This window comes from Kogia breviceps, chromosome 6, assembly GCF_026419965.1.
Source record: "Kogia breviceps isolate mKogBre1 chromosome 6, mKogBre1 haplotype 1, whole genome shotgun sequence".
NCBI classification, from domain to species: domain Eukaryota; kingdom Metazoa; phylum Chordata; class Mammalia; order Artiodactyla; family Physeteridae; genus Kogia; species Kogia breviceps.
The window spans coordinates 75,977,679-76,002,979 of record NC_081315.1 but is presented as its reverse complement, the minus strand read 5'-3'; the positions used below and the strand labels follow the sequence as shown (position 1 = coordinate 76,002,979).

The window sequence follows — 25,301 nt, the reverse complement described above, 5'->3', positions numbered from 1 at the left end:
TTCAGGAGAATAGGAGTGGAGTAATGATGGTAAGTGAGTAAAATACACATCTATCACACTATGTATCTAAAGCTATATAACTTTAGATGGTATCTAAAGTTATATAATCAAGAAATTGGGTGATATGCCTATGTAGAAATGCCATGCAGACCATCAAAAGAACTAAAAACCATTAAAAATGTTTGTCCCTGCAGTTCTCCAATATTCCTGCAAAGATTACTTTTAAACTAGGTATTACTTTATAAGCACAATCTTAATATGCACATTAAGAAAAATCACTGTTTCCATCTATAGTTACTTAGTAGTGTTTGAGGATGAACTACAAAATTCTAAAATAAACAAAGGTAAAACAGAATTACCAATAAAGAGGAAGTAGTATTTATCATCTTCATTCCAAGGCTTTGTTTGACTGGGATAAAGAAACCTAACTTTCCTCTATTTAATTCTTGTGCTATGCTTTATCATTGTTAGTACAAAAGACATCTTCATTAAAGGGGGGAAAAAAGCTCATCTCTGAGGGGGTGGTAAAGAGTGAGCAGAAAACTCTTGCTTTTTTATTTAAAATGTGCATGTATGAGAAAAAGTTAAATGCTTAATTAGCCAGTTTTTAAAAAATGAAATCTTCCACAAGGAAACGGCACAGGTAATCTCAAGAATAAAGTCTTATTCTTTCTGATATAGGCTATTCCTCAAGTTCATCTGTACTGAAACAAATACACAGGAATTTAATGACAAAGCAGAAAATGTTAAGTGCCATAAAAAAGGTAAAAATAAATTTTAATTAATTTTATAAGTAATGCTTATTGAGTATGTACATATTATAGGCACCGTGCTGAGTCCTTTATATTCAAACTTCAATTAACAGATGTGAAAAATAACCGCCTCCAAGTGCAGAAAAGGGAAGGAACTTGGAGCTTGTTGGAGATGGGGATAATCAGAAAAATAACAGCTAATATTTGAGTGTTTATTAAATGGCAGGACTAACATGCTTCAGTGTATTCTCTCTGATCTTATGAGGAAGAATTATGCTCTCCATTTAATGGTTAAAGATCTATAAAAGTCACATAAATAATGAGAGGGGGAAGCAAGATTCCAACCCAAAGAGTACGACTTCCTGGGAGCCCAGGGGAAAAAAATGTGATATAACCACTGAAACAAATAACAGAAAGACTACCTTTTGATGTGAATGAATGGAACATATGGCTTTGAACAAGGTGGGTCTGAAGGACAGTTCAAAACCCTGACACAGATACCTAGAAGGTTAACTGAAAGTATATGACTGATACTATGACCTGATCTCTCACCAAGACTTACAAATTCTACTCCATAAATGCCTTTGGAACCACTAATATTCTCCATCCCCCATGGTATCAGCTGAATTGAGGACTATAAATTTCTTCCCCTGGATTTAACAGCTTCTTGTTCTCCCAATCAAGCTGGCATCTCCGCCCTTCCCACCTTTCTCCCACCCTACAAATCCCCAATTTCCTCACAGTAAGTAGCCAGAATGGATGCTTTTCAAATGTAAACCTAACAATTATGCAAATCAGCATAAAACTAAATGGCTCCTCACAGCCCTCTGACTAAGGTCTAAACTCTAAAGCATGGTGTAAAGCCCGGCACCATTTCTTATCTCATCTCTAGATGTTCATCATATTCTCTACACTCCCACCACATCACACTTTATTCAGTTCATAAAGCCTACCACACTCTCTCACACCCCCATGTTTCTGAACATGATTTGAACCCCAAATCAAATCATCTACATCCCACTCCAGTGGAGTGGGAGACCCCTCCATCATGCTCCCATGATACCCTCTTCTGTCACCTGGTTGTTTCCTCACTAGCTTATAATTTGTTGAAGGCAAGCAAACCTATGTCTAGTTTACTGTATCCTTAAAACCTAGTACAATGCACAGATCTTTTAAAATACATGAATGGATCAAGAAATCTAAGCAGAAAGTGGTATCAGAAGGCCTTAGAAGGGATAAACTTGTCAAGAGTGAACATGAAAGAGAACCTGACAAATGATCTAGAAGAAAAGATAAACCAGTGAGGGGGAAAGATGAGAAAGAGGTTAGTCAGACACCGTGAGTTAAGAAACAAAAGATTATGGACAATGAAGATTGACAATTTGGTGACAAATCCTAAATCCTTTTAGGAAAAGGCAAGGGACAAATATCCCCGTTGTGTCACCATTTGTTAATTTTTAAAAGTACAGTTGATAAAGAAATGAAAAGTATTTTGTTAAGTAACCTGGAATATATGTAAGACCTAGTTATTCCTGTAGTAAATATTTTTTAATTGCTCTGTAGATAGGACTTTAAACCATGGAAGTATGTTTCTATTGTTTTAAAAGTACTTAAGTACTTTACTGATTCAAACTGAATCTGGGCAATTAAAAAATAACACTTACCATTGCCATATGGAAAAGCACGTGCAGAACGACTATCATAACCAGAGGAATGTCCACTGTCGAAGAAAAATATATTTTTATGTGTTGCAAGGAAGTTCTGAATTTTAATAATTTGGTGCAAATGCAAAACATAAGGCAGAATTATGACTTTTATTTAACCACCATATAATGGTACCTGTAATTCTGTAACTTTATTTTTTTAATACTTAAAAACACAGGCTATTTAACCTCAAAACCTAACATCTACTTGTAAAGAAAATATAGCTTGTTAGTACTAACATGAGTAATCCAATCAATTCAGCCTGACTCACAATAAGTAACAGAAACTTCGAGGCTAACAAAGTATTTCAGACTTTAGTTAAAATTTTGCCTTAAAAAGCTGACTTTAATGATTAAAAATCAGAAATTCAGCCCTACTGATAGAATCAACAAATACTACTTTTTAACATTTTGATTGTGAAAACAAATATATGTTTAAGAAGAACTTAAAATTAAATCCTATGGTCTCACAAGTCACACTTCACTGAGTTTTATCATTTCATTTGAAAATCATATGCATGGTTTGATGTTATTGATGTAAAGTTCTCACAATTTTTCTTTTTATATAGTTTAAATCACTTTTTCAGAAATACAGTATTTTTTATAGAGTTTATCTGCCACTTAGAGGAAATAATAACAGCTACCATTTATTAGTTATTTCTATCTGCAAAGAATGGTGCTGATGCTTTATATTCACTAGCTGTTTTAATCTTCACAACTCTATCAACGCCCCATTTGGTAAAAGAGGAATCTGAGTCTCAATGAATAGTTTTGAACCTTGCCTAAGAACACAAAGCTGGGAAATTCTGAAGCCAAATTTGAACCAGGTTAGTGTGATTCCAAAACCTATGGGGTTAAACATGGTATTGCCATCCATGAGGTAAATGTTCTTTACCACAGCATTCCAAATAACATAAACCATAAACACAGGGTATAAAAAATAAGGCTATTGCCACGCAGAAGGGATCCAATTTTCCTTTGTGGAAGCTGAGTTGCACTGGGTAGCAAGGAATAAGGCAGCTTTGCTTTACTGTGGTCCTTGAAAATAGTTATCCTTACTTAATCCTAAAACAGACATGCATTATTCATGATTACTAGTCATCTGTTTGTACATCCCACAAAACTTGACTACAGCCAAGTTTTTACAATCTAGGGGTTTCTTTAGTAAAAGTATCGTAAATCAAAGCAAGATATTTCAAAATACTATCATTTAGTTTTCTTTGTCCTGTTTTATTAGGCTATAGGTCCAACATCTTATATAAAAGTAACTAATATAGATCTAGACTTATGAATTAAAAGGCAGGTACTATTGTTTATAAAATTAAACCTTTGAAAATATTACCAAGATACATATGGTTCTTCTGTCAGAAGCCTATCAATGATAAAAAAAGTTTACAGTATCCATACTGATTACCTTTCTATTGTTGGTATAAGAGATGGAGGTGGAGCGCCTGGTGGAGGAGGAAAACCTGAAACATTCAATCATAAGATAAAAAAAGTTAACAGAACGTACACTTAATGCCAAGAGTTAAGGTTGCTGTGTGTCACTAAATTTCTCTGGGGATATAACGTGCTTCTCTATGTTATAATGGACAGAAAAAAAATGGAGCTTAAATTTATGAACAGATTTTTGGAGGAATATAACTTTAAATGAACAGTCTGGTCTAATACACAGAGCACAAACTGGGAGTCAGGACACCCGGTCTTATTTTCAGCACCACACACAGCCCATTTTGTGAGTGTGAGAAAGTTAATCTCAATGCCTTACCTTCTCCATATATAAAACAGTAGTAGTGTTGACACCAGATATATTTTAAGTATTTAAGAAGAAAAGCAAATAAAATAGCATTTACCTCTTTCAAAAAATATTTTGAGAGTTTAGATGTATAGAAATTTCCTTAAAATGTATAATTTATAAATAAAATCTTACCAGTAAATATATAAATGCTTAAGGCTGAGAACATCCATCATAAAATACGTTTTAAATAGCACAACCCTAAAGAACTAATTTATATAGAAAAGCACATAATATAGTTTTTTAATTAGTTTAGAAAGGAAATAATTTGCACCTTTATATCATGAGGTCTGCATTCTGAAAAATTCACAAAACCTAAATGAAATACCACAGAGTATGGCTACAAGGGACCTTAACAGTTAACCTACTCTGCACTTTCAAATTCAGATAGGTAATAAAATATCCCAACAAGACTTGAAGATTCTACAACTTATGATACCAATTCCTTATCACACCAATTCCTGCCAAGCTTTAATAACCCTATTAGGAAGCACATTAAATTATATAATTTGAATCTCTCTCACTACAATTCATATGCTGATCTGCGTGAGGACAAAAAGCAATCCACTGAAATACATGTTTGAAAACACTTCCACTAAGCCTCCTTTTTAGTATTCTAGGTAAAAATGAATCCCAGTTCTCCTAACCCTTCTCAAAAGTCCATTTAAATCAATTTTTAGCCCTGCTTCAAGCTGTTTCAAATTCACCATGCTCATCTTCACTGTGTCCAGTTCTTAGGTTCTCCTCTATTAAGCATCTTGGCAGTGTAAAATTTAGCAATTACTACATTAGTCTTAGAGTCATAATCCTACTTTATATAGCCTTACAATCACACTTCTTTTTAACCTATAAAGACACATGATTCCTTTATGACTTTTCCTAATAAGTCTTTTTCAGCCATATTCATACATAATCAGTGACTCTCTATCCCACATCTAAATATGTATACTATCCCATGCTATCTAAACTCCACTATTTTCTGTTTATCAAGGTCATTTTGAATTTAGACCCACCCTTCCAAGCATTGTCACCTCTCATTCTCTTTATACTTCTTGACTTTTAATACTGAACTCAGTAAATACACTTGCTATCATATTTGTATCACACTACCAAAAAATAAAAAAATTTAAAAAGAACTGAAAAAAATGTAAAAAACACTGGGCCACGTATAAACTCCTATTGATCATATCCTTACAACAATGAACAATTTAATCACTGCTCTATGAACAACCATCTGTCCAGCTGTCAACCTATCTGTGTGGTTCAGAACATACTTTCTTACAACATTGAGTTATGCCAGAAGGGTAAAAAAAAAAAAAATCAGAAACCATGATAATACAGTCAAGATAAATGATCTTTCTCTTCTCTTGCAGTCACTTCATCATATATAAAAAATTCATTGGTCTGAAAAAACAATTTTTAATAAAAATTTTATTTTTAATCCTATACTGTTTTCTTTAATAAATTGATATGGTAACAATTTTCTCAGAATCTCTATTTCTACAGAAATGGGTAAGACAAGTATAAGAAAACTAAATATCTTAATCAAAACTCGAATGAAGCAAAGGCAGAGCTGAAAATAGGACCTTGAAATCCCAATAGCCTATTCCACATTCTAACCACATCAACACTGTCCCTCCTGTAACTGTAAGCTTGAAATTTCATGTTTATTAACAATGATGGAGAAAACATGAAAAAAGTTTTACCTGGAGGTGGTACAGTTATTGGAATACCTAAAAAACAAGTGATGAAATTTAATATAGTAACTGGATTTCATAACCTGTTATGTATTTATGCCATCACCAAAGAAAACCTTGAAATAAAACCCCTCGCCTCATTGTCCTGGCTTATTCAGTCAAAAGCAGCATTCTGTTTTCTTGCAGAGGACCAATAATTCAAATGTAACATCAGACTTCCTGATGAAATCCCAGTCTAACAACTTCATAACAAGGTTTCCCCCACTAGTTGTAATCACAAATGAAGTGAGACACCAGTTAAAAAAGCACACTTGTGCATACACAAATATCAAACTCCATGAAATTAACACTAAGTTTGATAATCAACATCTGATCTTGTTATTTTAACAGTTTAATAGGGAAAGTGATCAATGGGCTCATAAATACTGCAGGTAGTGCAAGGTAACTTGGAAGATGATGGATATTCACTTTAGTAAAGCTAGGAGGGATGTTCAAGTGTTAAGTGTGAATTGTTTTACTGTTGTTGACAGGAGTGTGGAAAGGTTATTACTTCCCTTGACTTGTGGGAGTAGAGATAGGGGGTATAGCCAATTCATACATATAAACCCCTAGGGCACACTAAGTCTACTTCTATAGAAGTCAGTAAATACTAATTTGAGTGACTCTCACTCATTAGCACACATTATAAACTTTAAGAAATAAGCTATGTATAAACATTCTCAATTTACATTGGTCAAATGTGCCCATAAATCCTAATTTAAAATTTATGTGTCATGCAAATTGTAACAGTCTTGTTTGAAGAAAAATGACATTTCTAAGCAGAAAAATTTAAAAAATAAATAATTTTTCAAGGAGAATTTTATACCATAATAACTTCAACAAAGTCAGAATGGTTTACTAAATCCAATCTTAAAAACTGCATCAAAACTATTCCCAAAGAGGAAAAAGTAATCTAATTCATTAACTAAATGCATAGGAAAAAATAATGAAAAAAACTGCTTTCAAGTGTTTGCTTGTCAATGAAACATCTGCCAATAATTTATTTAAACTTTTTCTGTGCATGTTTTACCAAAATAAGAGGTTTATACAAAAAGATCTTAAAGCAGCAAGTGGCCTTAAAATGGAGAATGAAGCACCTTATTTAACCACCCATGCAATAAAAGGATATGCTAAACTTACAAAACCAAGAAGACTGAAAAAGATATATAAGGCAGCCATCATGTTTCAAAAATCATTAGGCATCCACAAGTCTACTAAAATGAGCTACACTTCATGGTAATTCTCATCCATCCTGAGGTACCTTGCTGCTTCCTATATTACTAAGCTAAAAGAATCCAGAAAACAATACAAACTAGCCAAGTCCCAGACACCAAACTAAATGGGAAATTAAGGAAGGTAGAGCATATTAAATGTTCTTAATGTCTACTATTACTTGATTTTCTTTAGAACAGTATAGATTATTTTAGAGCACTACTGGACTTCACTATGTGACCTAGTTTTCACATTTAAATACATGACTATTTAAATGAATGACTATTGTCCTAGGTGTGTAAGATAAAAAACCATACCAAATTCAGCAACCCACTCTGTAATCCTACTAACTTTACCTAAGTAAATACACGAGCAACATGCATCACTTCAGCTAACTACAATGTGAATTCATGTGAAGAAAATACTAGTCAGCCCTCTCAAAATTTAGTCCTCAAAAACATTTATCAAACTTGCACAAAACATAAAAATAAAAGAATATAACCAAACTATTAAGTATGCTACGAAGGTAGTTAAAATTACAAACATTTTGCTTTACATTTTAATCTTACTACAGTAATATCATAGGACAGATTTTTTAAAAATCAACTGAAAAGAATTAAGAACACAAAAATTATGCAACATAGACAGACAGATATAGATGTCTTTCCAAACAGTATCTACACATCAGAAAGCTGGCATGAGAACTTATAAAGGGTCCTTCTTGTGAGACCTATATTTCATCTCTAAGATAATTCAATGCAACTCTTTATTGGTTAAGTGTTCACTGAAACAGAACTTAAAAGTTGATGAAACACTATACAATCCGTTCTTTGACAATTAGCAAATGTATTTTCAAAATGCTACTAAGAAAATTTAATATGTGATATAATGTTAAACCAACACAATTTTCATCTAAAATAATCGTTTGGTATTTGACTTTTGTTAACAAAAGAAACAGTGTAATGAAAAAGAAAATGCATCTCAAAATTCCTGGTCCTGTCTCCCTCAACAATCCCACCTTTCCTGGCCAACATACATGCTGCCCAGCCAACAGGCTTGAAATACACAAAGCGCGCCCTGTGTTTCTTTTTTGTATCCTTTATCTGTAAAATGAGTAGGGAAAAAAATGTTTGTTTTCCTGGAAAGTTTTGCATACAATAGTAAAAGCAAGATTTCTATTACAGGCCAAAAGTTTTTGGAAAAGTAATATTCAAGTTCTAAAGGGAATGAATAGATTAGTGGTTTTGAAACTTCAGTGGCCATCAGAATCACCTCAAGAATTTGTTAAAACACAGATTGCTGGGCCCCTCCTCTAGAATTTCTGATTCAGTAGGTCTGGAGTGAGGCAGAGAATTTGCATCCCAAACAAGGAGATTATGATGTTGCTGACCAGAGACCATACTTTGCGAATGACTGGATTACATCCAAACTTCTCTACTAATTGCACTGCTGAGCACCTCAATATTCAAAACACATAAAATAAATTCCATTTCAAATTTTTATGAGACAAAGCATGTGACATTCTGAAGTAAGACAGTACAGCTGTATGACAGCCTATACTATCTGGCATCTTCAAAAGAAAGAGAATAGGATTTAACTAATTCCAGTATGTAATAAGTACTTGTAAAGAAGCATAGGGGTGGGGGGGACCTCAAATCCTATTTAGGGACTGAAGGAATTGATGCAAAGAAACAGAAAGGCAGCAGACCAGCAAAACATCATATCAAAAGGAACTCATCTATATTTCAAAAAGTCTCACAAAGTTAATAGAGGCTCTGTACTCAAAAGATAAATGAATAAAAATTATGAACGCATTCTCAATGTATCCCATCATTATTTTATATAGTTATGGCAAAAAAAAGTTATGTGATAGGCAATCTCTGACACGGCTTCCACTGATCCCTGCCTCCTGGTATTCATGTCTTTTTATACCTCTGGTATTTATATCCTCCCCCCTTGAATGTGGGCTAGATATAATGACTTATTTCTAACAAGCGAAATACAGCAAAAATGATGGGATGTCACTTCCGTGACTAGATTACAGAAGAGAGTGACTTCTATTTTGCTGGTTTCCTCTATTGTGTTCTCAGCATTCAAGCAAGCTACCCTGCTGGAGAGGAAGTGAATCTTTTCAACAAAGAGCTCAGTGAACTTGAACCGAAATGTTTTCTTAGTCAAGCCTTTGAGATGACCATCTCAAAGCCTGTGAGAGAACTTGAAGCAGAGGACCAGCTAAGCTGTCTCCACATTCCTAACCCACAAACACCATTCAATAATAAATGTATGTTGTTTTAAGCCACTATGTTCTACAGTAATTTGTTATGGAGCAAGAGCTAACTAATACATATAGTTACTACCTATCATTTCTCTGTTCAGTTCAAATGAAAGAAAAAAGCAAAGCAGAAGAACTATGTGAATGAACTATGCTTCCTATTTCTCACTTGTAAATTAGAAATTTCATCCAACACTAGTATGTTACAAATAGATAGCCTGATCTCTTTCCTCATGTCTCACCAATTTCTTTCAAGTCATCAAGCTCGTAAGTAAATTCTGCACAAAAAAACTGAGTACAAAGTTTTATAAAAATCTTTAAATATTACCTTCCACCACATGCTTTTCTATGTATCAATATTTAAATACTATATATACACATACATCATCTACCATGTACCCTTTAAAAAAAACAGGATGTAGACTACTATAAAACTATTTCTTAATAAAGTAAAATAATCACAAAGGTACAAAAAGGAATGGAAGTAATTTTAAAGAAAAAATATGTTACAAGGTGCTATGGTCACTAAACTTAAAGCAACAAAAATAGTTATCAGCATACTCCACACCTAAAAAGTAAAAAAGATAATTTTACATTAACTATAAAATGGGTGAACTATTTTATCTTTATTAAGATCTCTTAATCCTCCTATTATAAAGTAATCTAAAAGCCTATGGAAAACAAAAATTCTATGTTAGACAAATAAAATGTCTCTGATAGAAATATCAATATTTTAACAAATAACTTGTAAAGGAATTAATCTCTACAAGCTCACATCTAATGGCAAAGTGACTGGAAGAGTAGCACAAAAGGCAAATATTAAACCATAATTAAATTCTACAAAATATAGCATCTATGGTGTATTAAAAATATAACTATTATAAAGGGAGCATCCATAGGGAAAAAAGACATTAAAAAAAAATCAACATCCTGAAGGAGCTTGTATTTTCTATTAAAACTTAAAATTTAAATTAACTTTAATTGTGCCAAAAAATACTATTCGTTACAGATAATTAGCATTATACACTACTTTGAGTTTACTGAAAACACTGACAGACTCTTGGTTTTTTAAAAAAAATACAGAAAAACAACAAAATAGAAAATGAGTACAGTTCTCAAAAACTTCAAGAAATTATTTTTCAAAAGGTATTTCTAGAAACTACATTTTTAAAATGCTTACATTTTTGGCAAACAGCATCGGTTAATATGTGGATTTGCTGTGTAAGACCAAAAATCTTCATGAAACTATAAAATCAGCTTAATAAATGTTATATTCACAAAATAGCTTCTCAAATAAAGGGACAAAATTGTACTTCCTCAAGGATGCAGAAAATATTCATCGAATACAGGCCAAGCTTCTGGCAAAGCAGCAGTTCTCAAAGTGTTATCTGGAGCTTCCTGGGCATCCCAAAGGCCCTTCTAGGAATCTGCAAGGTCAAAACTCCTTTCATAAACACTAGGATGTTATTTGCCATTTTCATGCTCATTCTCTTACAAGTGTACAATGAAGTTTTCCAGAGGCTACATGACATGTGAAATCACAACAGATTTAATGTGGAAGCAAATAGGAGAATCCGGTTTTTTTCTATTAAGCCACATAGTAAAGAGATTTGCAAAAGTGTAAAACAAGGCCACTGTTTGCACTAAATGTTTTTTGTCATTCTGGAAAAATAATTTTTCATAAAAATGTTATCTTAATATGTAATGGGATTATGCATACGCTCAAAATAATATTTTAATTTCTCAGGTTTAATTTCTAATAAAAAATAGATATAACACACATAAGTAAAAGCTCTCTGGGGTCTACAGTAATTCTTAAGAGTATAAAGAGGACTGTAACCAAAAAGTTTGATAGCCGCTGTGCTAGAAACCATACTGCTAACAGGAAAATAATTTAATTTTATATTATCTAATAATCTAATTTTCTGGTTCACTAGAAAATGAAAATAATAGATTTTCTGAAAATTAAGGAAGATCCTGAATAACCAGTGTTTGTTTTCAAGCTACTGTTAGTATGGTGGCAAGGAATCATGTTAAATACTTCTTCATTTAAAAAAGCTAATCCAGGGCTTCCCTGGTGGCGCAGTGGTTGAGAATCCGCCTGACGATGCAGGGGATACGGGTTCGTGCCCCGGTCCGGGAAGATCCCACATGCCGCGGAGCGGCTGGGCCCGTGAGCCATGGCCACTGAGCCTGCGCGTCCGGAGCCTGTGCCCCGCAACGGGAGAGGCCACAGCAGTGAGAGGCCCGCGTACCACAAAAAAAAAAAAAAATAAAAAATAAAAAAAAATAAAAAAGCTAATCCAGAACTCACAACATTCACTTAGGACGTTACATGTTTGTTGTACTCTCCAAAACAAAACCTCTGCTCTCCATGCAAATCCACTGTAGCCAGAAATACGACTTTGGCCTCTCTGTCACTTTCATATATGTTCTAGATGTATGGGTATTTGATGGGGAGAGGAAGCAACACACCTCTTCTTTTCTGTTAACTATCTGACAGTAAAAGTTCCTTGAATGAAGCTGTCTCTATCAATTCATCGTTGCTAAAGAGTAACTGTCCACTCATGTAAGAAGCCACATCTGTAAACCTCCAAGAGCTGACCATAAATTTAATCCTCCACACCAGGGCATTTCTGAGAGTGAATAGTAATAATTAAGCTGGGACAAAATGTATAATAGGACTATTCCAAGCAAATCTGGATAACACCCCAAATTAAGAGCATAATACATCATTACTATTTTTGTTCCATCATATATAGAACTACAGTCTTAAAAACTTAAGCATTTGAAAGCTAATGTTAACAAATGCAACATTAAAATGTTCAAATTTATTCTCCAAAGATTTTTTTTCGTTTTTCCTTTTATTATTTCTCAAGGAAGCAAAAAGAAAACCCAAGGTTTCTCAAAGACAAATGGAGTACTTTTTAAGGCAGTACTTACAAAGACTCCTGAACCACAGCTTTCTTTCATTAGTTGCTTATGCTTCTTAAGGTGATCTAAATTACAGCAAACTCTACAAAATATACTGTAATCATGTGACTCTGTGGTAAATGGTAACTGAAAATGTGGCTTTAATCAAGGCCTACATTCATCTGATATACGTATATATATATATCTATGCAGCCATACTGTAGTTTAAAGCCAGTGCTCGTTCTGATTAATAAGTGCCTGTACCAGCTGTCAATCTGAAAATCCCTTTGGTGTTATGGATACATAAATATTCTGTTAACCCAATTAGCTAACATATTAAGGGAATGTCAAGTATACACAAGACCTCTGTGATTAGCGTTGTGGGGAAACATAAATGGAAATACACAGCCTATGCTCTCTCCAACAGCTCACAATCTAGTAAAATAAGGAGTAATCCAGATAGTCTCAACTTCCAAATATTTGGTTTTAATATGAATTGGTATCTTTCCCTCACCACCAACCCCAGCAAATATACCACAGATAGGTACTGCTTGACCAGTATTAGAATTCATCTGAATTTGTATTCCTTAAATGCTGACAGGATGACATGGAAATGTTCTCTAAGGATAAGCATCAAAGGAAATCTGGACAGGTGTTTAAAATATGGAAAGCATGTAGCTGAAAATTAATATTAAATAGACAGCTTAAGCAATAATCACTGGTACTCTACAGTATAATGCCATAGATAATCTAAACATAATTAAAAGATCTGTCATTCTTATAAACAGAGGTTATACGGCAAAGAAATGGAATGATTTTGCCATTTTGAAAAAGAATGCACATCCAGATAATGCCACTGCCTATTAATATCCTACAGGGCTTCTAAATATTCTTATAACAGGGAAGTATTTATTTTTTTATCATTAGTTCATACCACCTCTCTCTCACTTACTTTAATAAATAGCAAGTGTTGAAATATATGTTAGCCATCTGGGAATATACTATATTAGCTAGTAAACAAGAAAATTATTTTAAATCACCTTTAGTAGCTGGTAAAGCTTAAATAAGATTACAAAGTAATGTAGTGTAAAGACTATTATCATATACATTGATCTTTTAGTCTCATTAAATCAAATACGTTCAAAATTAACTATTTCTACATTTTATCTTTTTCATAGGGCAAAGGGCTCATTTATGGATCACTAAGTCCTCATTACTTTCTCTTTTCATTTAGTTAATTCTCACCACACTAAAGATTCAAGAGTCACAGATCCAGGCACAACTTCTGAATGGGTTTGGATTCAGAACAAGCAATTTATTGTTGGAACAAGAAATTCACTGAACTTTAGAAATAATGTTCTCTGGAGTAACCTCTCCAGTCTTCTCTTTCCTCTAGTTTTGAGACAACAGGTTCCCTAAAGCCGTATTCAGGTTTCATAATTATCCTTTTTGAAAGCAGAAGTAATCTCAGAAGAAAATCAAAGGCATTGTGCTTGTGGGGCTAATGCAGTAGGTGAATTTTCGAGGCCAAGGATGAGTATTACAAGGAAGGATTAGTCACACCCTTTAAGTGTTTCTGTACTCTAATTACAATCACCACCGCTTAAAACAAAGACAGTTCTCTTGCAAATGCAAAGTGAGTGGACAAGCTTCTCTAGTATAAACTGATTTTATTAATAGAAAGCAAATTTTAACATATGTAGCACATGTATTTCTAGTTAGGACCAGGAGCTAATTTTTAACATTTACTACTGGCATTCTCCCTAGGAAGAAAGTAATTATTATCTCAATCAATCCTGTTAGTTTCATTAAAAATTGATTAAGGGATATAAATATTGAAAGCCTATCGTGAATAAAATAACAAAGGTCTTCAGACAAAAGCATGAAAGTATAAAATATGGTAATTATTTGTGAATTTTTTTCTACTGTCACTGATCTAGTTTTTAATAAATAACCAAAAGTGACTAAGAATATGATAAAAATTGACATTAATTTTCTCTCTTGTGTAGTAGAAGTAAATATCAGATACCTGGCACCCAGAAACAGTCTCCTAAAAGGAAACCAGTATACAAAGAAAGATGACCAGACAGACTGAGATTTTCATTTCAATCCCTTCACAGGATGTAATTTTTTTGACCTATGCCATTCTGAAAATATCTTTAATTTTTTTTTCAAACCAAGTTAATATGATTCAATGTGAATTTATACATACACAACTAGCAACTTTAATTTGGGGATCACTATCATATTTTGGGATCACAATTTTAGTGTCTGTCCATTCTTCCCTACTTTAGTACATTGCTTCTTTGCTTTACTGAAAAAGTAAGACGCGTATACATCTGTTTCAGTGTGAATCTACTGAAGATTTTACATAATCAATTTCATATTCTATTACTTTTAATGTAGTGCAATCAATGAAGATGCTATTTTCAAATACATACTTTAATTGTTAAATTCAAAATTTTAAAAACACTCATAGGTTATTTTTCTTTCAAAATCAAATGTCTTATTTACTATTTACCTGGTGGTGGAATCAGAGGTGGAGCAGTGCTGACAGTTGGAGGAGGTGGAAGAAATGGAGGAGGTGGAAGGTGAGTGGGAGGAGCTCCTGGAGGGAAAAATGGCGGTGGTTTGCTAAAATTGTTGTCTACTTCAGTAGCAGATCTTTCAGAAAGGACCTAAAATTAGAGCATAGTTTATTAAAAAGATGAATAAATGTTCTTATCTAAGATTAAACTCTGTAAATGAATCTCATTTAATCTAAGAAATAAGTTTGATTCACTTACATATATTCTGGGGCAGCAGGAGTAATTTTTCTATGTGTGTGATATGTGTGTGTATTACACAGATATTATACAGATGTGAGTATTCATGCTCAAACACACTTTTTAAAACGTTCATATTCAAAGCCTAGACAAAACTGAATCATTACAAATAAAATTCTTAAGGAATAATTGTTTCAAAAATATTCTAAACGAGATAATTAAGTACTTCATAAATAAAATGTAATGAGTATTATCTTTGTTACTCAACCAAAGTTAAAGTATTCAAATTAAGGTGATATAATCATTAGTCACAGATACTAGCATTAAGAAATTAACATGGCAAGGGCTTCCCTGGTGGCGCAGTGGTTGAGGGTCCGCCTGCGGATGCAGGGGACACGGGATCGTGCCCTGGTCTGGGAGGATCCCACATGCCATGCAGCGGCTGGGCCAGTGAGCCATGGCCGCTGAGCCTGCGCGTCTGGAGCCTGTGCTCCGCAAAGGGAGAGGCCACAGCAGTGAGAGGCCCGCGTACCACCAAAAAGAAAAAAAAAAAAAAGAAAAAAAAAAAGAAATTAACATGGCAATAGAACCAGATATTCACTGTACCAAGGCCTGTCATTATCAGGTTGCAAAGTAAGAGACTATAAAGCATGCATCAATAGGGTGCAACTAACAGGCAGCCAGATACATAAAAAACTTCTTCATTGGAGTCTTGTACCTTTAAGAACAAGGGTTTATACTTAAAAAGTAGAAGTATTTACAAAATACTGATCTATGTGAACAGGTAAGGGACAGAAACCAAACCTAGAGGAGAGTGGAACCTAGAAATTTGAATTTTTGACAAGCTCCCCAAGGGATTCTGATGTGCAAACACGTTTGAGAAAACTAGAAAAAACAGGCAACATGATGTTATATATTTAACTTATACTTTTCAAATCCTTGCTGGCTAAAGCATATCATTTAAACATATAATCTCCTTTCATTAACTTTTCCTACATTTAAGTACAGTAATTTTTGCAAGGCTTTTGCTGATAAGCTAGTTTTTAAAGTAGAATGCAGTATTATTTTAAGAAAGCATGACATTTTAATGGTGGGGGTAAAAAAGAGGATTATCTTCCATTTTAGAAATAATTTACCTTAAAAGGTGCTAAAAAGAACATTTACATAATTTATTAAAGGTAATAAAGAATCAAAACACTGGACATCTTTTAAAGTACTCAGAGAAAGAAAATAAATAATGAAAAGAAGTGTGGTCAAGCTAATAGCTGAAAGTCTCAATTACTCAAAGTTCAAACTTGAATTATACAAGCTACTAATAACTCATCTTCTTTCATACTTTCACTTGAAAAACAAAGAGATCTACTTCACCCAGAAATGTCACATTAAATAAATTATGTATAGCCATACAATAAATCTATCATGAGGAGGTGTTAAATATTTTTAAGAATATGGGAAAATGCAAATGATAATTTTATACGGAAAAAAAAAGGATACACAAAAATATAACCATAGTAGTATCTATCCCAATCTTGCTTAGTGACGAGGAAGAGATGTACCAAAATGTTAAGAGTGGTTATCTTTAGATGGCAGAACTATCGACGGTTTTATTTTCTTCTTTAAACTTTTCCCATATTTTCCTTTTTTAGTCCAACGAGCCTATATATCATATTTATAGCAAGGAAAAATAAATCTTACTGAAAAAGATCCAAAGGTTATAAATTTTAAATGAAACAGCTTTTGTAATAACATGGTGATTGATTCCACATTTTAAATCCCCTTTGTAGCACCTAAATCACCTTACACATAGCATAGTGCTATGACTGAATAAATTAAATAAGAACACAGATATAATCCTTCAATTAAAAAAATAATAACTTTTAAAATACTAAACCTGTATGTTGCTGTTTTCATTTGCCCGTCGCCTTCCTTCTACTCGGCTGATAGTAATAGTCTGACCAATAACATCAATTGCCCCAGGTAATCTCCTGTAACATAAAAATTGAATTATTTTAGTTTCACCTAATTAGATGTTTGGACAATAACACAAATATTAGATGAGAAATAGAGCCTAAAACCCTTTGCAATGTAATTTAAAATAAAATCAGATCACAACACACATTGAAAAAACTTCACTTAGATCTCACTACTTTGCACAGTCATAAAAACTAAGTTTTATTAATAAGCTAAGACCAACACACTCAACAATGATCGTAATGTTAAATTTTAAGTATTTTTGTAGGTTTTCTTCAAAATTTACTATTTTTTAATAGTCTCCAAGTGAATTTATCTTTGTGGAACTAAATCAGTAGCAAATGCTAAACAAATAGAAATAAAATTTTTTGGCCACTATAATTGTAACACATATCATAGTTCTATTACAGAAATCTTAAAAATTCCTCAAAAGGGCTTGAAAAGAAATGATGCTCATTTTGATACATAAAGGTTATTTTCCTTAGTGATTTATTCTGAGAATTAGAAAAAATAAATAGGGAACCACTTTTTCATTCTTGATAACTTGCCTTTAGATAGAAAAATTCAAATATTTAAATACCAGCCCCACCTCCAATTGCATTTACAACCATTAAAGTTTGTGAGTAGATGGAAAAAGTCTATCACAAAATAATGCTGCAAATTTAATAGGAAAATCTAACAATAAAATAAAATTAAAAGCCATTTTTACATGTAGCTAAGAACTTTATAAAAATATATGTGCTTATTAACAAGATACAGAAGTCACTTGTAGGAATTGGCAATGAAAAGTGGATGCAAATTAGATGAATTTCTCTTCATCTATATTTCAGTTCTGAACAATTCTGTTTTTTAAATTTTATAGAAGTAAAACAATCAAAGCACCATAGATCCTTCAGATCACCAGTTAGGTTCCTAAAATGACTAGTAACAGCAGCTACCAATTACTGAATGATTACATTCTATACCTAAACCTCAGAATAACCCTTAACTTAAAAAATTAATATATACTTGTTAGAAATGATAAAGCTAGAGCCAGAGTGATGTCACTGACCTCAGTAATAATTACATGGCAAAACTAACTTTCACACCTGAGTCTTCCTGATTCCAAAGCCTCAGACCCCTTCCCTTGAGCCATGCTGTCTTCTAGCAAGATACGCAGCCTTTGAAAAACTTAAGACTTCTGGAAATCAAGAACTACTGAAAGTGTGTTTCAAGTAAACCTTGAAAAGCCCCATAAATAATTTTATGCTCACAAAAACAAGAAGAGAGACCTATAAAAAGTTTATAATGGCATTTGAAATGTCTTCAACTACATAGTTAATTCCTGCTTACCATCCTGCCACTTAAGATTTCTGTTAATACATTTAAAAAATGTTCAAGCCTTTCTGATTTTATGCCTAGGTCATTGACCCCCTAGGTTCCTTCATGATCTCAAAGATGAAAAGTGATTTTACTTAGCTTGTACCCTTCAGTGCAACTGGGAAACTATCCTAACAGTCACACATTAGAAAAATTGAAATACTTCTGACAAAACAAATATTGCTCTAATTTTTTCCTAAAACTTAAAATACTTACAAAACTATGAGCACTATAATTTAATATTAAAGCACATGCCATCAGCTCTCCCATATATAAACACATCTCAGATCCAACAGCCCAAAAGATAAAGGTGTATATTCTGAAACCAGGATTTTCCTCACCATTTATTACTACCTAAACTTCGTAGTAAAAATCCTTATTTCTACCCTACTATTTTCTTTTACCTTCTCTTCTATTCTCAATCACTGGATTCTCCCCTCTCCATCTCCTTAAATTTATTCCCATCAAGAACAAATTCTCACAAATTTGTTTGGATTTGCAACTTGGATTATAAATTCTCTGAATTGTTAAAAGCAGCGAAAGGGGAAAGATTCTATAACCTTTGCCCATGGATTTCTAAGAACTTCTGCTTTCAAAAATTCTGGGACACATGGGAGTACTCTATTAAAGTTTATCTTCAATATGTTCAGAGATGTCTGATTACCTTTTTCAGCTTTAAATGGATTGCTCTATCACTAAAGATTCAAAATAGCAAATACTATGTTTCTAAAACATACAGGACTTCCCTGGTGGTGCAGTGGTTAAGAATCTGCCTGCCAATGCGGGGCACACGGGTTCGAGCCCTGGCCCAGGAGGATCCCACATGCCACGGAGCAACTGGGCCCGTGTGCCACAACTGCTGAGCCTCAGGTCTGGAGCCCACAAGCCACAACTGCTGAGCCCACGTGCCACAACTGCTGAGGCCTGCACGCCTGGAGCCCGTGCTTCGCAACGAGAGGCCACGACAATGAGAGGCCCATGCACTGCAGCGAGGAGTGGCCCCTCGCTCACCGCCAACTGGAGAAAGCCTGCACACAGCAACGAAGACCCAACACAGCCATAAATAAATAAATATTTTTTAAAATAAATAACTAAAATAAAATAAAAACATAGAAATGAGAAATTAGCCTTAATAAATGTATAACACTAGGAGTCTAGAAAATTGCAATTCCTTACATGTCCATAATAGTAACAGCTCCTTGCCCAAGCCAAGCATTTTTACCACAAATTGATTTACCTTAATCAGAAATTTTGTTAGAAATATTTTAACACATATGTACCAAAGTAACAAAAATCACTTAATATTTAACACAGGTGAATAATTAAACATCAATTCTGATGTCACATTATGGAAAACAATACTGAACCATATTATTAAAGTTTCTGATGTACCACTTTCTATTTCAATGAATAAAAAAATTTAGTAGAGCTTTACCATAAGGATCTACTGCAACTTGGATTTCTACATAGCACAGGTTTAACTGGGTTTACAAATCTGTTCAATAAGGCAGACAGCTAATGCAGTTATCAAGATTCTGTTCTCTATATTGGACTCAATCATAGAGTAAAAAGCTGAAAGAGAGAGCAACTAACCACAGTGGACAGCTACAGTTTCATTAATCTACAGTTTAATACAGGCAGTGAATATTCACGAGAACCTCTACCTGTCCTCCTAGCACAGATGAATATGAAAACATCTCTGAAATTTTAGTGGAATTAAATTAAAATGACATATTTTGATGATTCGGATGTTCCAGAAAGGGTATGAGCTGCTTACATAGATACAATAGAAATCCTAAGAGTAACAAAATCAGAACCAAGGGAAAAGAGACAAAAGATTAGTTATTAATCTTTGGCCACAAATTCATCTCTGAGCTTATTTTTTACCAACCAAAATAAAGGACAGTCTTCATAACAAAAGTCTTTAATGTGCATTAGAGAAAAACAAAGCACTAGCTCTGAAGATTACTTTTCTTGGTAATAACAATTGCTAGTATTTATTGAACACCTACTATGTTGCTAGGAAAGCACTGCTCTAAGCACTTTATATAGATTTACTCCTCATAATAATCCTATGAGGTAGCAACTATTATTATTCCCATTTTAAAGATGAAAGTAAAAAGAAAAAAGTTTCTCCTCTGAGTCCATCTTAAGTGAAAGTATGATAGAGTACAGTAGTTTTTAAACTTTTTAAACCACAAAACAGTTATTTAGGAAATACATTGTGCACAGCAATCGAGTATATACATTATATTTAAAAAACACAAATGTTTCATAAAACAGTACTTACTTACATTTACTATAAAGGAAAAAGAATAACATTAATATCAAATATGATTTTATTAATATTTACAAATAACACAGGAAAAAAAACAAAACCAAGAAATATTTGGTGGCTGAGACCAGCAAATTGATTTCACACCCCACTAATGGATTAGGGGTTCTCAATTTTGCCTGCACATCAAAATCATCTAGAGAGTGTTTAAGACGCCCAATGCCCAGAGTGCACACCAAATAGTTAAATCTGAGTCTCTCAGGCCTAAGCATCAATAGCTTGCCATGTAACTCCAATACAGAGCTAAAGTCGAGAACTACAACTAATGGCATGCCCAAAGAAGAAACTTATATTTTGCCCTCTTCTAGAAAGAACTTAAAGTAGTTAATAAAAATTAATGTTTTTATTATTCAATAAATTTAAAGTCATATCTAAAAGGGTTTAACAATTATGGTAAGGATTTCATTACATACATATTTTCATATTGATCTTTTGAGTACTGTGGACTGACAGTACTGCTTCTATACTTACATTCTATTTTTCAAGTGGATACTTCTTAATAAAAATGAATTCTGTCTAGAAAAGTGATACACGTCCTTTTAAAAATAAATCAGAATTTAAAAACTGTCTTCAGGACATGTAATTTCCTATCACACCATATTCAAAGAGACTGGTAAAGCCTATGATGGGAGCAGAGATCCAAAGGGAACTAACACTTTAGTGGGTGCCCTGCAATAGCGTTTTCACAGGCTTAAAAATTATTTCATCCGTAAGTACCGTGAAAGTAAGGTATAAGTCCAATCAGTTTCATTTTCACAGATGTGGAAAGAGGCTCTTTTGTGAAGTACTGCGCCAACGTCAATATTCAGGCTTGGGTATGACCAACTCCAAACCCCCTCCCCACCCATAGAATATTTTCCATGCTAATTTTCTGGGTCCTGAATTTTTAAAATGTCACGTTACTTGTTAAGATATATTAAAAACAAACAAAAAACCTTGAATACTTAAAGGTGAAATATGCTAAAATTTGACTCACTGGAGGACATAAATTGTGTTTATTAGGGCAGCCAGGTTTACTTACTTTTGTGCAGAGCTTGGAATAAAGCTTTACCAGCCATATTTATGCTTAGTTGCATTTTTTAAATGTATCACTGATAGGAAAAGATACGTTTCTACAGGTAATTAAAAAAAAAGGCCTTCGTATGTCCAATCACATAAAAACTTACAAGCTACACAATATAGCAACATGCAGAGTGCTCAAGTGCTATGATATGAAGTACAGGTACATTTTTTCAGTAAACGATTTCATCAAGACATAATAGTAAGCAGCAAGAACAAATGAGGGAGTCAATCTTAGATTTAATGTTCATTTAACATCCACTTTTAAGTTTTGTTTGTCTATTATAAAACATGCAAGCAGATTTAAATATTTTAGTGATTATACATTGTAAAGCAATTTTTACTATTCCTCCTTCAAGAGTCTGGGTTAGTTTAAAAGTATTCTGATATTGGAAAACAAGCTTAATAAAACAACTTAGAATTTGCAACTAATTACCTAAAAGGAGCATAATTTAAGATTGTAAAATGGAAACAAAATACAGAAATAAACTGGACACTGGCATAAGGTTACAGCAATCATTCATATTGCCTATTCCAATTTTCTATGTTCATTAAAACTACTTCATTCTTCTCACTAATTCGCTTTACAAGTTACAAATCTGTACAAAACAAACTTGGACCAATAAAATGTTATTGTTATATACTATAGTTAGCTTAAAGATTTAAAAAACACTATAATATATAAATTAAGAGTAACAGGGTGAGAAAAGTCTGGGTCTCCAAATACAGTAATTTATGAAAAGGATCTCAACCATCATTTAATCGTTCTTTACAAAGAGACTTAAGGAATGCTTAAAAAAAACTCCCCATCTCAAGGAATGCTTTAAAAAAACTCCCCATTTCTCAGTTACATTAATATTAATTACAAGAGCTGGAATCTCATTTTTTAATCTTATGCTGTAAGAAAGTGTATGTAGCTTTCATCTACAGTTGTTTTTTCTTTTTAATTTCTCTTTTTAATTTTCAAAAGCACAAAATACACACTGAAAATATAGTGTCAAATTTCCTACTACCTATACTCCCTGAGACTAATCACAAAATCAGAATAGGGAGTTTTCTGAGTTACCAAACCATCTTTTGGGGCGTGGGGGGGCGGGTAGCGAGGGGGAAGTTATAAAGTCTAAGTACTGAAATGTATCACTTTCAGATTTAAAAACTAATATTTTCTTATAAAATGGCCAATTGATTTCAAGAAATAAACTGTTATATCAAAAGCATAACTATTTTAAGATAAAAATTATAAGTCAAATGGTTTATATAAAAGAAATTTCAGATGTTAAAGTAATAGCAGCATGGGACTTCCCTGGTGGCACAGTGGTTAAGTATCTGCCTGCCAATGCAGGGAACATGGGTTCGAGTCCTGGTTCGGGAAGATCCCACATGCCGCGGAGCAACTAAGCCTGTGCACCACAACTACCGAGCCTGCGCTCTAGAGCCTGCGAGCCACAACTACTGAAGCCAGTACGCCTAGAGCCCAAGCTCCGCAACAAGAGAAGCCACCACATGAGAAGCCCGCGCACCGCAACGAAGAGTAGCTTGCGCTCACCACAACTAGAGAAAGCCCACGTAGCAACAAAGACCCAGTGCAGCCAAAAATAAAATAAAATAAATACACAAAAAACAAAACACACATTAATACAGCATCAAGCTGCCCTGGAAGAAAGCTTTAGATTCTTTACCAACAAAACCAACGAAATACACTCTCATATACTATTACCTTATTTAAAACCTCAAGCGATAAACTAAGAAGGTATCTTAGTCTGTATTTCTAGTCAAGCAAAGTATAATTGCTTAGATTGTATAGTCAAGCAAAGTATAACTGCTTATTGTTGGCAATACATTTTCATACCCTAACACACCTGCTTCTCATTACATTGCTTAGGATAGAAATTATTATTCCCATTTTCACAGGCTCAGAGAGTTTACAATATCCATCCAAGGTTTGTATGCTTTGTAAATTTAAGATTTAGAACACAAACCAAAATTCTATGGAGGGTGGATTATGAATAAAAAGCATAGCAACAGTAAGGAAGATAGTACTTCCTATGCACTGTTGGGAAATAAAGACTGGAGAGATTCAATGGCGTCCAATTTTACAGGTCCTAAAGACCGGCTCAGAGGGCTAAATTTTATACCAGATAGTGAAAAGCAACCAGGGGTTTTTGAATAGGGTATGATACGAGAAAGGAAAATTAAACCTGCAGCAAGGGAAAGGAAAACATTTATTGAGCACCCATTAGCATGGTTCCAGGCAATTTTTGTTATAAAAAGCTAGAGAGACAAGGGGCGAGACATGAGGTGATAAGGGCTGATTCATAAGGTAAGTGTAAAAACCCTCAATTCTATACTGAAACAGTGTAATTCAGGGGGGGAAATGGTACAGCCTAGTCAAAACTTATTATCTTTCTAATGAGATAAAACAACACTGATGACCTAAACATCAGGAGTATCCAATGTTTAAAAATAGCCTTACCTTAGATCAGGTGATTCGGCCCTCCCATATTGATCCTGCCACTTCCCAACGCTTGAATTGGCTTTTTTGGAGGCAGTACTTGTCTGAGACTGAGAAGAGGTGCTGTTTCTGGTGAGATAAATTTTCTATGTTTTTTCTTACATACTGTTGTCTCTGACCCCCCTTGTTCTGTTTCTTACTTCCCTGACATGCTTTTTCTAAAGTCCTTTAGCATGTTCTGATAGTATCATTCTCTTCAAGTTATATGAAATACTTGTTGTGGAACTAAGACTGCTAGTGGTATTCAAATATAGATGTCTTTGTTATCAACATTTTATTAATTCTAGAATATTTTTAGAAATACTTCTCAACATAGACAGTATGATGTCAAAATGCAGAAATGAGAAAAGAACCAAAGGCTTACTTCAGGTTATATATATTATCCAGAAATAAATTTCAGTGCTTTTACAAATTAATAACATTAATTTCTGCAGTTTCATAAAACCTTATTTGAAATGTTGGTATTTCTTTCCCTAATTCTTCAATAATAGAAATAAATATTGTTAGTGTAACCAGTTAACAGCAACACTGTGTTTCATAAAAGCCTATATTAAATATATATTTCATTAAAATTCCATTTCAGAATAATTAAAGTCTTTCAAAGTAAAATTCTAAAAAAAGTATCCCTGGTGTTCACCTATTTACACTCTTGCCAATCCTTTATTTACTATTATTTACTATTTACTATTACTTTTTAATTTCCTATTACTTTCAAAGTAATAGGAAAAACATGTTTATGTAGCTGCTTATTTATGTAAAAAAGAAACAACACAGGAAGAACAAGCCAGTTACTAGATGCAATGAAATTGTTTATTGACAGGACTGAAAAAATTGTGAAAAGAGTGACTAATCTGAGTATACTTTTGGATAGTCTTGCCTTTGGAACTATGTTAAATGTTCTAGATATGTAGAAAGTA

The 25,301-nt window shown here is 33.4% G+C and overlaps 1 protein-coding gene across 37 annotated transcripts in view; it reads right to left on the bottom strand.

The window, feature by feature from the left end:
* Nucleotides 1–25,301, bottom strand: part of FIP1L1 (factor interacting with PAPOLA and CPSF1) — a 65,295-nt gene that overhangs the window by 12,683 nt on the left and 27,311 nt on the right. For 10 of the 37 annotated variants that reach the window (XM_067036090.1, XM_059067648.2, XM_067036089.1 and 7 more), the window contains 4 exons: nt 17,040–17,133; nt 14,905–15,061; nt 3,870–3,924; nt 2,417–2,472 (listed from right to left, as the gene is read on the bottom strand). In XM_067036090.1, the coding sequence (XP_066892191.1) occupies nt 2,417–2,472; nt 3,870–3,924; nt 14,905–15,061; nt 17,040–17,133 (362 nt within the window). Of the gene's footprint in view, nt 1–2,416; nt 2,473–3,869; nt 3,925–5,956; nt 5,984–14,904; nt 15,062–17,039; nt 17,134–24,345; nt 24,454–25,301 lie in introns of all 37 variants that reach the window. The other 27 variants (XM_059067633.2, XM_059067635.2, XM_059067639.2 and 24 more) reach the window with 3 other exon arrangements.